Genomic DNA, 14,289 nt, shown 5'->3' with positions numbered 1-14,289 from the left:
TTTTTTTATAATCTTCTCATGGTATTAGATTATAAGTTTATAAATAAAATTTAATAAATAATTTTTAATAATTTAATATCACATGAGTAAATAATAAAAATTGTGACGATTTCTCTTGAAAAATAGGCGGAAAATAGGATGCAGGGCTGTTTAAGGGTATTTACTCTGAGTAATGCTACACAACCTTCCCAATCTCTATACATTATTTTTTTAAAAAAATTTTAATACTTTTTAATATTTTTAAAAAAATTTTTTTTTTTTTTTGAGTTTATTTTTTAAAAAATAATTTTATTTTTATATTTATTATTTATATATTAAAAATTTGATGAAAGAAAAAAATAATAAAATTTAAAAAATATGTTGTGTGTGAAAGATGGGAGAGTATGTATATTTTTTCATTTTGTCTGGGCAAAGTTGACTTGATCCTAAAAAACAGAAAGAGAGAGACGCTCCAGATGTCAACAAATATGATCACCGAGTTTTACGCCCGTTAGCAGTTGACAGGACATTAACACTTGTCAATTTGTCTATGTCAATGCATAAATCACATTAAATATTAAGGATACGTTTAGATAGTGAGTAGTGTTGAAAAATATTGAAAATGTTTATAAATAATAATAAAAAAATATTAATAAAATATTAAATAATAATAAAAAATAGATAAATAATAATAAATAGTAGAAAAATAGATAAAAAGTAATAATAAAATAAAAAATAATAGTGAGAATACTTAAGATACTCTTACTTACCAAACATAGCCTAAATGAAAACAAAAAACAAAAAACGGCTCGTTTGTTTTCAGAGATGAGATGAGATGAGATGAGATGAGTTGAGATTAAAGTTAAAAAGTTGAATAAAATATTATTAGAATATATTTTTTAATATTATTGTTGTTTTGGGATTTGAAAAAGTTGAATTGTTTATTTTATTTTGTGTGGAGATTTGAAAAAGTTGTAATGATGAGGTGAGATGAGTGAGATGTTTTTGAAAAACAAACAAGAAAATTTCTGTGTGGAGTTCCAGATTCTGTTTGCACATTTATGCAGACACGTGATTAGGACCGCACATTTAGACGGGAACAATGCAGAGTTTCATGTCACTAACATCACTCCTAATTGCATTTTGGACACCAAACGTGACAAGTGTTTGACGAGTAAGAAAAAAATAATGGTAAATATAATGATGAGATATGCAAATTACGTGTATTTTATTTGAAAAAAATGAATATTATTAAAAAAATTAATTCTTTATATAAATTCTAGATTTATTTTTTTTTTCAAAAAAAATGTAATATTCTAAAATTACAAATATAATTTATGGCATGTAAAATGATGATTCGGAGGATCAAAAGGTCTCAAATTATTGTAATTGGCCACCCCTCGCTAGTCCGCGGTCAACGTACCAATGGTCGGCACCACAATGGCCTTTTTTGGGGTCGACTACACATTTTTTTAGAGTTTTACCTTAAAGGAAATTCTAGACAGCAACGCAGGCCGACGAGGGGGTTTGGAAATATTTTTCAACCAGCAATAGACGCGCCTCGGTTAGATCCTCACTTGCCCCAAGCACAAAGATGGGGATACCATACACAAATTTCATAATCAAACTGCATTTCACATTCTTTATTTTATGGCAAAGCCTTTGTTGCGGGATTAAATTACACCCCATGGCAGCTACTGGGATAGTGCTACAGAATTCAGCACTACAGCCTACTGGCAAGGTGAAATCAAATAGTTCATAGGAAGAAATGCAGGGTGTCCTCGCTCTTGACGCCCTGTGCACGAATTAATGGATCGATGATGTTTCTCCATCCACTGAAGCCCATAGCGGAGCCAGCATCAGCCAACAAAAATCCATTTACGTAGAAAAAAGGTGTCCCATATACACCTCTGGAAGCAGAATACTGCGTGACAAAAGATATTACCCCATGAATGGTTATTACAAAATCAAATTAATAAAACAAAAAAGCCAAAACGGATGAAAGGGCAAAGAATCGGCAGCGTGTTTGTTGCTTAGAATAAAGGCGATGTTCCTGTCAGATAAGATGTTCGGATACCACAGCATATGAGATGTTGAAACATATTTAAACATGAAACCGATAGTCTCACCTTGAAGGAAACCCTTGTTTTCAGATCAGTTTTTGTGTCATTAAAGCCGGATTTAACAGCACCATAATAGGAGTTCCCAACTACTTCTGTTGTAAACTTCACAATTTCGCTAACAACATGAGCCCTGGACAAGTTCCGGGTTTGGGCGTTGTAAAATTTCCCCTGCTTCATAATAGGCAAGAGGTTTAGTCCACATGAAGTTCAATGACTAACCAAAAAGAGAGTATATGGCTATACTTATCAACAGCGGAAAAATTGTTGTTCATAAAAATAGAAAGAGACCAACCAAATCGCAGTATGTAGGATCCAGAGTTTCAAAAGAAGATTAACCAGGAAAAAATATGACTTTTGACACTTTTCTCTAACGTGTAACAGCAACTCAATTTCCACAATAGATGAGTGAGGAGAGCAATATCTCCAGGGTTAGTCCATGCAAGAGGTATCTCCTCATCAATAAAACAATCAGGGCCATCACAAAGATCTTACACAACGGAATGAAAAGTTGAAGAAACAAAATGGAACATGGATTCATAGAACTTAATTGCCCCAGATGCTTCAGAGAAAATTAACTGCTGACAGAGTTACAAGGTGGAGAGATCAAAGATTCAACGGAAGAGGGAAGGAAAAAGAGAAAGGGAGAGAGAGACCACATCATCAACCAAGAAGGTATGGAGTGATGAGAGAGAGCAATAACAACACATACAGCAGCAGTTTCCCAAAAATTGCTAGAATTTAAGTCATGAAAGTCTGTGCTAAAACTAGCAACCAAATAATTTCAACACTCAATATGGATCAATTCAAAGTGAAATTTCAATGCAAAACTGAAAAACAAATTACGCAACTAGGGATGGTGTGGGTACAGGTCAATGTCTATATGCTATACCATATTACACTAAATTCAAAGGAATTTTCATGGCAAGAGAAGACTATGCCATAGATACTGGAAAACCCTAACCTGATACTTGAAGAAGTGCTCCAGCAAGGGGAAAGTGGCAGAACCATTCAATGAATTTACAATGTGCAAAGCACGAGACGCAACAAAAGCATTGTCATGGTAACTGCAGTTTTCAGAGAGAAGATCAAGGATCACGTCAAGAAGCAAAAAGATCGATCATATTTCTAAAAGGACAACATCTAAGATCATCAACATCAAGGTTAATGACGTTATTAACATCTCTACTCAAGCATCGTTTGCGTTGGCTGCATACACATGGAGCCCAATCATATTTAGGAATTGGGCTCACACATCTCAACGTGATCATATAATCACGACACTGTGACATTTTATTGCGCGAGTTACAAGTATTGCCAATAGATAGTGGCTTGGCTTTGTGATGTTATGTCCGACATTTTGAACCCAATATGGAAATGAGCAAGCACAACGCACATTGATATACATACTGGAATGACTATGAGGCAGTACATAGCGGTACAAAAGAACGCTGAAAAATGCGATTGCAACATGAAAAAAGCATTTTCGTGTCTTGATAATGCTCCATGTACCACAGTTAAGTTCTATGTCCATCAACGGTGATGCTCAAGACAAAAAAATTAAAAATATAAAAAATAAAAATATAAAGTGTTAAGCTAAGGCAAAAAAAGATATGGATATTCATGGATGAGTTCTTAAACTAACAAATGAGAAAAGTTCTTTCGTTTCTGGGTCATAAGCAAATAAGCTGTAAACCTAATTATGCTCAAGAAGAACCTAAATTCATGGTTGAGTACTAAACAATCTGAACGAATAAACTCCACGCACAGTAAATATTTATGACTCCCGGACATTAAACTTTTCCACAATTAGGCGTATTGTTGGAATTGAATTTAGCTATTGAATATCGAATTGACAACTATTATAGAGTAAAAATAATTTAAAAACTACTTGATCCTCTATAGCTGTGGGAATTTCAAGATTCAACCACGGATTTCACGGCAGCCAAACGGAGAATCTAAATGAATAATGAGAAAAAAAAAACAAATTAAATTACTGACGGCAAGGGGAAGAGGTGAACGACGAGCCAAGCGCGAGAGCCGTAGTAGCGAAGGGCTTGCTTGAGAGGAGGCCAGGAGTCCCTACTATCGGGGCAGACCGGGTCGTAGAACGCTTCGATAATGATCGTATCCGAGTCAACTGGGGTATTTTTGTATACGAAGCCGTCAACCCTTGCAGGTGGCAAGGTCTGGGCAGGAGCATGGAGAACAGAGAGTAGAAAGAGCGAGAAGAACAAAGCCGATTGCAATATCAGGGTCTTGTGCTTTGGACTCTCCATTTTTGAGTCTTCGTTAATTTGAATGGCCACTAAAAATGGCTGCTCGCTGCTCTCCAATAATTTGGAACTCGTTCGTATAAACCACTCAAAAGAAATTTATCTCTATATTTAACGTTATTCCAATCTGAATTAAACCGTTAAAGCGTCCATGTTAGTTAACCAAGGAGGTACATGTACTATACAGTTGTACTTGTACCGCTAGGAAGCCGCCCTGCAATCATCCTACCCTACCCTGTCATGCAATCATACTATTTTATTGATACTATAAATGATATGAGATGAATATTATTTTTATTTAAAATTTTAAAAAAATTAAATTATTTATTATATTTTCTATAAAAATTTAAAATAATTATAATAATTATATAAAATAAGATAAGGTTAAATAATTTAATTTGATATAACCAAATCAGTTCTAATAGATTTTAATTTTAAATCTTTTAAATAAATAAAGTGTTATCATGTCAATAAAATAAATGTGTATTTTACACTTTTAAATAATTTTTTTAATTAAATATTATAAAGTTATATTTTCTTTTATTTATTTTTATTTGTATTTTCTCAAGAGTTATGATTGGTCTAAAAGAACAAGATTTATCGATTCAGGGATGTATTCGAGGTTCTCTTCTTTATTCATGGCTCCGATGTAACAATATGGTGATATCTTGGATCTTAAATTTTGCTTATCTTAAAATTTCTTCTAATATCTTGTATATTATAACTACTTGTAAGATCTGGTCAGATTTTAAGGAACGATTTTCTCAGAAAAATAGACCTCGCATTTTTTAGTTACAGAAATCGATTTCCTATCTCTCTTAAGGTTTTATTTCGGTGAGTAATTATTTTACTTGTCTTAAAGGACTTTGGGATAAACTTATTAATTACAAACATTTTCCTACTTGTTCTTATGAAACTATACGAACGTTGAACTACTATGTTTAATAGGAATGTGTTTTATAATTTTTGATGGGATTGAATGAATCATTTGTATCTGCTCGTGCACAGATTTTACTTATGGAGCATCTGTCTCCTCTTAATAAAGTTTATTCTTTTGTTTTACAAAAGGAATAATAACGAGAAACATCTTATGTTTCTCTACTTTTGTTAATTGACGTGTTTTTATTTTTCTAAATGATGAAACCAGTTTTGTTAAATTATTTTTTAAGAAAGATAGATTAATTTATAAATATTGTAAAATTACTACTCATGTAATTGAAAAATATTATAAGTTACTTGACTTTCTCCCAATTACAAATCGAAATAGAGATAATAACGGTGTCCTCGATGATAACACTTTTTAAAAAGTCTAAATAGTAAATACGATTATTGAAAAGTATTACAAGTTACATAGATGACTTTCTCCCAACTACAAACCGAAATAGAGATAATAACTTATGACTAATAATGTTGTCCACGATGATAATACTTTTAAAAAAGTCTAAATACAATTATTTAAAGCAACAAAATGCTTTCGGGGGTGAGGATCCTACAGAGCCGACCATCCTACGGAGCTAGAGATTGATGATGCCTTCTCCGTCTGTCTACTCAAATTAAATGGTGTAGTTGAAGAGAGATAAATACAGTATTTATCAAGGCTGCGTTCACATATTCAATTGAGTTAAATTGAATTAAGTTAAAAATTAAATAAAATATTATTTTTTAATATTATTATTATTTTAAAATTTTTAAAAAATTATAATGATTAGATAAGATAAATTGAGATGAGTTTGAAATATAAAGATATCCTAAATGTTGTGGGTGTCTGACCAGAGCTATAAGATTGATGATGCATAGTTTTTGTGTGTTTGACCAGAGCTATATTTTACTTAAGAGAAATGTTAAATTTATAAATAAATATTATAAAATAAAGTTTACAAATTGTTGTGATTAAATACGTTACATTAAATCTACTAATATACAGCAGTAAATCACGTCATAAATTTATCAGTAAATCAAACATACATTTACGTGTTACACTTTTGAACTTTCTCGAGTGTTACAGTATTAGAATCCGAACATTAACCTGAAAAACCATGCCTCCATCCCAGTGTGTTCCCAGTGCTTTCAAACAGATCGAGGGGTGGGTCACGCCTGACCGTGTCGAGCCATGGGGAAGATGGCCAGAGGCCCAAGTCAGTAACCATGGGCTATAGCAGTTTTCTCACAGTTAAGGCAGAAAACAATTTATTACATAAACCATATGTTTCATTAATTACCAAATACATGATCCAATATTGCACAATCAATCTGCATAAAATGATTTCAGCTCAATAACTTTAGCCTGATAGTGCTGAGTGCTTATCCCAACCATTCCATTGATCCTTCATTCCCTCAAAGTAATGGATCAATGAAGCTTCTCCCCTCGAGGCAGCATACTGCATAATACAAATGGCAATCAATATATATTTACAATGACGAAAATATTAGAGAAATAATGCTACCATTATTCCCATTCATAAATCAAAAGCGAAACTAGGTACCATCAATTTCAATTTATATTTATAACTCGACAAAATTAAAACAAATTAAATTAAGAATATTTGATAAAATAATTTTAAAAAAGTAAAATTATTTTATATAAATATCCTATTTTAAAATATAATTATAAAAAGAATTGTAAAAAAATTATACATGCGGCCTTTTTCTCCCAACAAATTAACAATATGCATGCGTATTAATGGCCCATTAGTAATGGTTAAATGCGCATTGGCTCTGAACCGTTACCCACTATAATTTTATAATCCACCGTATCAATTATAGCACCTTTAAAATGTTGGTGGACCATTAAAATGAGATGACAAAAGGATCGCTATTTTAAACAAGAACGCGTAAACGTGTTTGAATCTGATCTCTTTTGATATAATGTTAAAATTTTTATTTATCCTTAAAAGTTTAAATTGATAAAACAAAATACATTAGATTATTTATATTACATCTTTGGTAAAGTAACTCCTTAAACGATAAAATGATCATTCTATTCTATTCTATGGGAATTTAAAAAAAAAAAAAAAGTGCTTTTAATTATCTTGTTGTTCATGAGAAATTCTACATGAAAGTCTTTCTATTTTGGCAGGTTTGGATTTTACAATTTCACATGATTATAGACAAGGTTATGCTCTGGCAGGCTTTTTGGCACGCATGGGTAGTAATGGTTGTAGCTGCATTTGAAATAATTTTTCTAATCTTCATTTTCTTCTAAAAGGCTTACTTAAAATGGATAAGTTAGGTCTTACTTATTTGAGATTTTGGTTTTAAAGTGCTTACGGTTTTTTTGTTTATAGTGATGATGTTATGTCATTTTAGTGTCTTTGTATCTATGTTTTTACTCCGCCATAAGTGAGGAGCACTCAATAAAGTCTGGAGGTTCTGCCCTCCATTTATACCACTAATTAGCAAAAATACATCACAAAGATAGATTTAGATTGCGTTTGGATGTTGAAGTGAGTTGAGTTGAGTTGAGTTGAGATAATAAAATATTGTTAGAATATTAATTATTATTATTATTATTATTTTGAGATTTAAAAAAGTTGAATTGTTTATTATATTTTGTATTGGGATTTGAAAAAATTGTAATGATGAGTTGAGATGAGTTGAGAGGATTTTTGGTTCCAAACGAAGTTAGTTTGGATTAATCAGTTTCTATTGAAATAGAAGTAATGGTGCTTTTGGCTTATCGTATTTATAATTTAGATTTGGATTTACATCAAAACCAAACAAGCTTTTAAAAATTCTTCTATCCAAACACAACCTAAAATAAAAATATTTCTGTATCTATTGGTTTGAGAAATGATTATACTAAAGGAGAGTTGAGAACAAATAAAAAGATCAGAAAGCTACTGACGGTAAAGGGAAGAGGTGGGGGGTGAGCCCAACACGGGGACCGTAGTGTTGGACGGCTTGTTTGAGAGGTGACCACGAGTCCCGACTATAGGGGCAGACCGGGTCCAAGAACGCATCGATCACGGTGGTATCCTTGTTAACAGGCCGATTCTTGTACACGAGCCCATCAAATTTTGCAGGAGGTATGAACTGAGAATGAACGTGATCGAGTACAAAGAATGAAAAGACGAAGAAGAAGAAGAAAGCTGATTTCTCATGGCTCAGCAACATGATAATCTTTTGCTTTTCCTTCTAGGCTTCGGAATGGTTAATCATAATAGAAAAGTGGCTGAGCAGGACACATTTACGGCCATAAATAATTAAAGAGTACGTTTGCTCCTTGCAAATTAATTGCCACTTAAATAACTACTAGCAGTGGTAAACGTGCACCATCTGCCAAATTAAAGAAAAAAATATAATATAATATCAAATATTAAAATAATTTAATGTATAAAAATAAAATTATTATTTATTTATATTTATTATTTATTATAAAATTTAAATTATATTAAAAATTCAAATTAATTAGATAATATTTTTCTCTTAAAAATATTCAGTAAAACTTCATTTTATTTAATAATGAAAAATTAGTATTTTATAAATTTAATTTAATTTTAAGTGTATGATATAATATTTATATTTTAACTATCTATTTTATGTTAGTTTAAATCAATATTTAAACTTCTTTCGTTAGATTAAATATATAGATTTAAGATAAATGGTTGAGATTTAAAACCCAAAGTTTATGTATGATATATTATTTATATTTAATTATTTAAATTTTAAATTAGTTTAAATCAATTTTTTAATAAGATAACTTATTTATATATAAATTTTAACAAGAAAATTTATTTATTATAGTGATAAATATTACAGTCTTATAATTATATCTCTAAATTTTAATAAGAGAAATTATTTATATAATTTTAAAGTGTGTAAAATATGCACAATATCTTTAAAAAAATTTGGTATATTTGATATCTACTTTAAAGAATCTACTTTTTACATAATAGTGATAAATATTTTAATGATTTTTTTTTTATTTTTATATATAATAGTGATAAATATTATAGTGATTTTATTTTTTATTTATATATAATAGTGATAAATATTATAGTATTTGTTTCCTCACTTTCTTTCTCTCTCCTCTGGTCCGATTCTATTCATCATTCTATACCACACATCACACTTGATAATTTTTTTTATACTAAATAAATTATTCTATTCATAATCTATACATCATACATTTAGCAAGAAAAAAAGATAAAGAAAAAGTAAAATAAAAAATTATGTATGGTGTGTGGTGTAAGGAATATGAAAATATGAGTAAAATAAAAAGATAAAAAATTGTTGTTTTTACATTGATCCATTACATTTAAGGATATAGGATTTTAACAACTCAAGTCAAGCCACCTTTAATATTATATTCTAAAATAACTAATCAATATTATAATTAAAATATCTTAGAAAAAACCTAAAGAGTCATTGTCTTACAGTCTATTTGGAACCAAAATATGTTATAATTTATGTTATACAAACAAGTTTAAGCTTTGTTCATAAGTTAATTTTAACAAAATATATTCTTACAGTCTTATAATTGTATTTCTAAATTTTAACAAAATAAATTATTTTTATAATTTTAAGGTGTGTAACTTCTATACAATATCTTTTTAAAATTTGGTATATTTGAGATCCATCTTAAAGAATATATTTTTTACATAATAGTGATAAATATTTTAGTAATGTTATTCAATTTTATATATAATGGTGATAAATATTATAATGATTTTATTTTTTATTTAGATATAATAACGATAAATATTATAGTGATTTTATTAATTTTTTTATTTCCTCTCTCTCTCTCTCTCTCTGGCCCGCCCGACTATTGCCCACGACCCATTCTCCTTCAGCCCAGCTTGGGGCCGCCGTGAGCCGGCCAGCCTCGCTGCCACCACCGGAGAGTCCCCCTCACTCCTACCACCAACCCAGCCACCGCCGATATCCTCCACGAGCGGCCTCTCTCTCCCCCGCAGTAACCCAACCGAAATGGGTTTCTCCCATTTGTGTCAACGTGCGCCACCGTACGCGGCTACCCAGCCTCACAACCACCACCGGGGACTCCCCCTCAAGTCGGCGACCAAGGCAGCAACAACGGATGTCCGTCACGTGCGGTTGGCTCTCCCCCGCGAAAACCCAACCGAAATGGGTTTCATCCATTTGTGTCCACTCCCGCAGCCGTATGCGACCACTCAGGCCACCGCACCTCCACCACCTCATACCAGCGGCAACCACTAGCAGATTCAGCCACCACGAACCTCTATTTCCCTTTCCGTCGCACACTGCCACTTGCACACACCAACCCATTTCTCCAACTCTCTCTCTCTCTCTAAACTAAAAAGAAACAGAAAAACCAAACAAACATGCGGAAAAAAAATAAAACACAGCCTATTTATTGTTCATAGAAAGATAGCCTCTTTTAAGTTATAAGAAGATATACAAATAGGTCCAGCATTCCAAAAGAATAATTATATTTAAAAATGCTAAAAAAAAAACCAAAAACAAATGCACCCATTTGTTCACTTGGGGTATGGGTATTGATAACCCTAGTAGCATCCATTCATGTTATATAATTTAATTTAAAAAATAAATTTTAATTAAATTATGTCATATAAATAGTACGTTATAAGTGTAAAAGTCTTCAAATAATACTATACATTCTAAACCATAAAAAGATACTAAAAAAGAAATCTTAATTAGGCACAAAACAGTCGACAAAACCTTGTTCTCCAATCTCTGTATAAGACGACAAGAGTACGCAAGTATCTCCTTAAAATCTTCTTTCACACAGCTAGAATATTATGAAAACGGCCCAAATGGGAGGAGTTGAGAAGAAGATTGATCGTTAATTTGTTCGGCTCTTGAAAGTCGACAAATGTTCTATCTACATTCATATTATTGCAGGGCGGACATTCGTCGGATAATTGACAGATGGGTTTTTAAGGTATTTTTATTTTGGATTAAATTTTCTTAACTAAAATCATTATAGTGTGAAGACGAATTAATTATTAAGTAGACACTTGATATTTTTAACCTATTAAAGAATGTCATATCATTGAAAACTAATGCTTATGTAAGCATTAATGTCATGGCTTAACAATTTTCTATCGAATACTTGTTAAACCCATTTAAATTTAAAAAAAAAATCACAAAATTATTAAAAAATACATCCTTAATTATTAAGTAAAAAATATTTTTAAAAATAAATACAAAATTGGTGTACACTTTTTGGGTGGCTCTATTATTTCTCTATTGTTAAAACTCGAAAGTAACACATCATTTATATTCCACAGTTATTTAATAATTTCGATCATGAGCATACAGTAATCTCTCATGAATGTTACTAATAAAATGATTTCCTTTGGGTCCATCCCACTTATAAACGATGGAAGCAACTATATTTTGTATGACGACTCAATAGTTAGTGGTAATATTGAATATTGGGCCATGATTATTCATTATTGTATTCGTATATACAATGCACAAGTCTCGTCCAAATTTTTTACAAAAAATAAATTTCTTTATGAAAAAGTGTAAAAACTCTTTTTTTTTTTTTTTTTTATGGGACTCACATTTTTATAAAATATATGCATATTTATAACTTGTATCTAGTATTATTTTTTTAAAAAAATATTTTACTTAATAAAAAATAAAAGGTCAAAATACAAATATATTTTTTTATATATAACACGGGATTTTTTGTCAAGATGATGGACCCTGCGAGTCTGCGACAATTCAGATATAGGAGTCCATCTCCACTTTTTTTATTTTTTTGAAACCAGTCCATCTCCCACTTGATAAGTCAACAGATGCTCGTAAATATAAATTGTAGAAATCAAATGATATTGTTAATAAAGTTCAAAGTGATATATACCATCAAAAACAGCTACAAAACCAGATCACATTAATAAAATTCAAATGGACAACTATAGTGCATATCCATTATATCATATCAAACTCGTGAATACCTATAAATTGATTAATACAACATAGTTTTAATATTTGACTGAACTATTTATCTATATTTTATATCTTTATTTAAAGACTTTTACACCACATATTATCTACATATTATAATTTAATTTTGTAAATAAATTTTAAAAATTAAATTAAATTATATACATAATGAATGGTATAAAGAATTTCTAATAATAATTTATCCTTAAATTTGATCAGTTTTGCTTCCTAATCCTTCCTAATATAAGAACATCTTTAATGGATTAGCTAAAAATTAAATCCATCATATATTTAGTTATTAGACAACAAAAATTAACTGCAATAGATTAGCTAAAGTAAAAAAAATTAGATTTTAGTTACAATAACTTATAGAATAAACTCTAAACTTGATTGTTGTTGTACATAGATCAAATTTATATTTTATTATTGTTTCTCTTTATTCTTCTCATCACACCTGCCTTCAAGCAAGTGTTTTTTATGAAAGACTTTGTGCATAAATGTTTTCCTTTCTTTTTTATGATGTTCTTTTTATTTACTAACATGGTGGCATTGGCCTGTGTCGATAATGATAAGTCATGAATATAAGATGTTATATTTTTAAGTTTTTAATAATGCAGGTCTTTATGTGTCTGAATAAAATTAAAAAAATTAAAATGATAAAATTAAAAAGTTTTTAAATTAATATTATTTTATTATTATATAATGAGTAAATAAATAATTTATTGTGAAGATTTAAAGTAAATAAAATAGTCAAAATTAAATTAATCTCATATTATTTTATTTTTATATAATAAAAAATAACTATTTTAATGTAAAAATTTAATATGAATGGAATAAAATCAAATTATCTCCCATTAGTTAAAAGTGTACTTTTTAACTTTGGCTCTTAGCGCGTTTACACCACCATAAACAAATCCACGCCACATCAATCGCTCACTGAAAACTGCCACATTTTCCCACCGCAGAATACTCTTCCAACCGGTTACACACCCACCCAAGAAACCCCAGCCTGGCTATATAAATTCATCAATTTCCCACACCCCTAATCGCGCGCTATGGTGTCCACCAAGCCTCTTTACTCATCACAATCACTTCTCTTCCGGCCACCCTAAACAATGATCGTTTGGGTTTTCTTGGCCCTCTTTCTACCTTGCGCCGGCACCATCGTGGTGTACCTATTCTACATCTGTCTCTTATGGTACGTAAAGAATTACGAGAACGAGCCACAGTTTCCGGTGAAGCCAGTAACCCAGAATGGTTTGTCGATGGCGGAACTAGAGAAGCTGCCCAAGGTCACCGGAAAAGAGTTGGTGTTGGGGACGGAGTGCGCAGTTTGTCTCGACGAGATCGAGAGCGAACAACTGGCACGACTGATTCCCGGTTGCAACCACGGGTTCCATGTGGAGTGCGCGGACACTTGGCTTTCTAAGCATTCGGCGTGTCCCGTTTGTAGGTCCAAGCTCGAGTCCCAGTTCTTCAATTCCTCTGATCAAAATCCTTGCTAAGAAATCATTTAAAAGTGTACTTTTTTTTATTATTCGTTTGTTGTTTAAAATTAGTTAATTACTATTTTTATTAGTTATCACTTATCAATGAGCAGGCTTTGTGATTAATTTTGTCAGTTTTTTCGTTGTCATCCTCGTAATTCGTAGCGTACAGTTTTTTTAGTCTGGTTTGGTCATTAGAAGATGCATAATCTGGCATAGTTCGTAGAGACACGTCAACCGGACATGTTTTCTCTTTGAGAAAATGTAGCTTCCTTACTGGGTAAGCCTGTGGAAGTGGTGGCAAGCTGGCCGCTAGCGGTGCATCGAGTACTTTGAGGCGGTGCTGTATGGAGTATAGGGTAGTGGACAGAATGCCAGAAGTTTCGGGTGGCCTCGGTTTCCGATTATTCGAAATCTTAATTATTTTCTATAAAAGTGTTTTCCCTTCTTAAATCATACATACATTCTGGAGTGAATGAGGTTACTGGAAAATTTCAATTTCAACTTTCACCAGTGCCAGTAATCCAGTGA

General features: G+C 31.3%; 2 protein-coding genes across 3 annotated transcripts; one reads left to right on the top strand and one right to left on the bottom strand.

Annotated features, from left to right (window-relative positions):
- Positions 1-1,591: 1,591 nt before the first annotated feature.
- On the bottom strand, positions 1,592-4,475 carry LOC108981433. 2 transcript variants are annotated; one of them, XM_018952599.2, is made up of 4 exons: positions 4,101-4,475; positions 3,064-3,166; positions 2,109-2,273; positions 1,592-1,903 (listed from the first exon to the last, which is right to left on the bottom strand). In XM_018952599.2, the coding sequence occupies exons 1-4, from the start codon at positions 4,376-4,378 to the stop codon at positions 1,736-1,738; spliced, it is 714 nt and encodes a 237-aa protein (XP_018808144.1). In that variant the 5' UTR covers positions 4,379-4,475; the 3' UTR covers positions 1,592-1,735. The 2 variants fall into 2 exon arrangements, with proteins under 2 accessions (XP_018808144.1, XP_018808145.1); XM_018952600.2 differs by having other exon boundaries at positions 2,109-2,270; positions 4,101-4,473.
- Positions 4,476-13,386: 8,911 nt separating this feature from the next.
- LOC108981425 (E3 ubiquitin-protein ligase ATL23) lies at positions 13,387-13,776 on the top strand. Its single transcript, XM_018952581.2, has one exon. It carries the CDS (start codon positions 13,387-13,389, stop codon positions 13,774-13,776), a length of 390 nt encoding a protein of 129 aa, XP_018808126.1.
- The last annotated feature ends 513 nt before the right edge of the window (positions 13,777-14,289 follow it).

The sequence above is a fragment of the Juglans regia genome, chromosome 11, assembly GCF_001411555.2.
Source record: "Juglans regia cultivar Chandler chromosome 11, Walnut 2.0, whole genome shotgun sequence".
In the NCBI taxonomy this organism is placed as follows: domain Eukaryota; kingdom Viridiplantae; phylum Streptophyta; class Magnoliopsida; order Fagales; family Juglandaceae; genus Juglans; species Juglans regia.
Note: the sequence above shows the minus strand (reverse complement) of the source record. Positions and strands in the feature narration are given on the sequence as shown.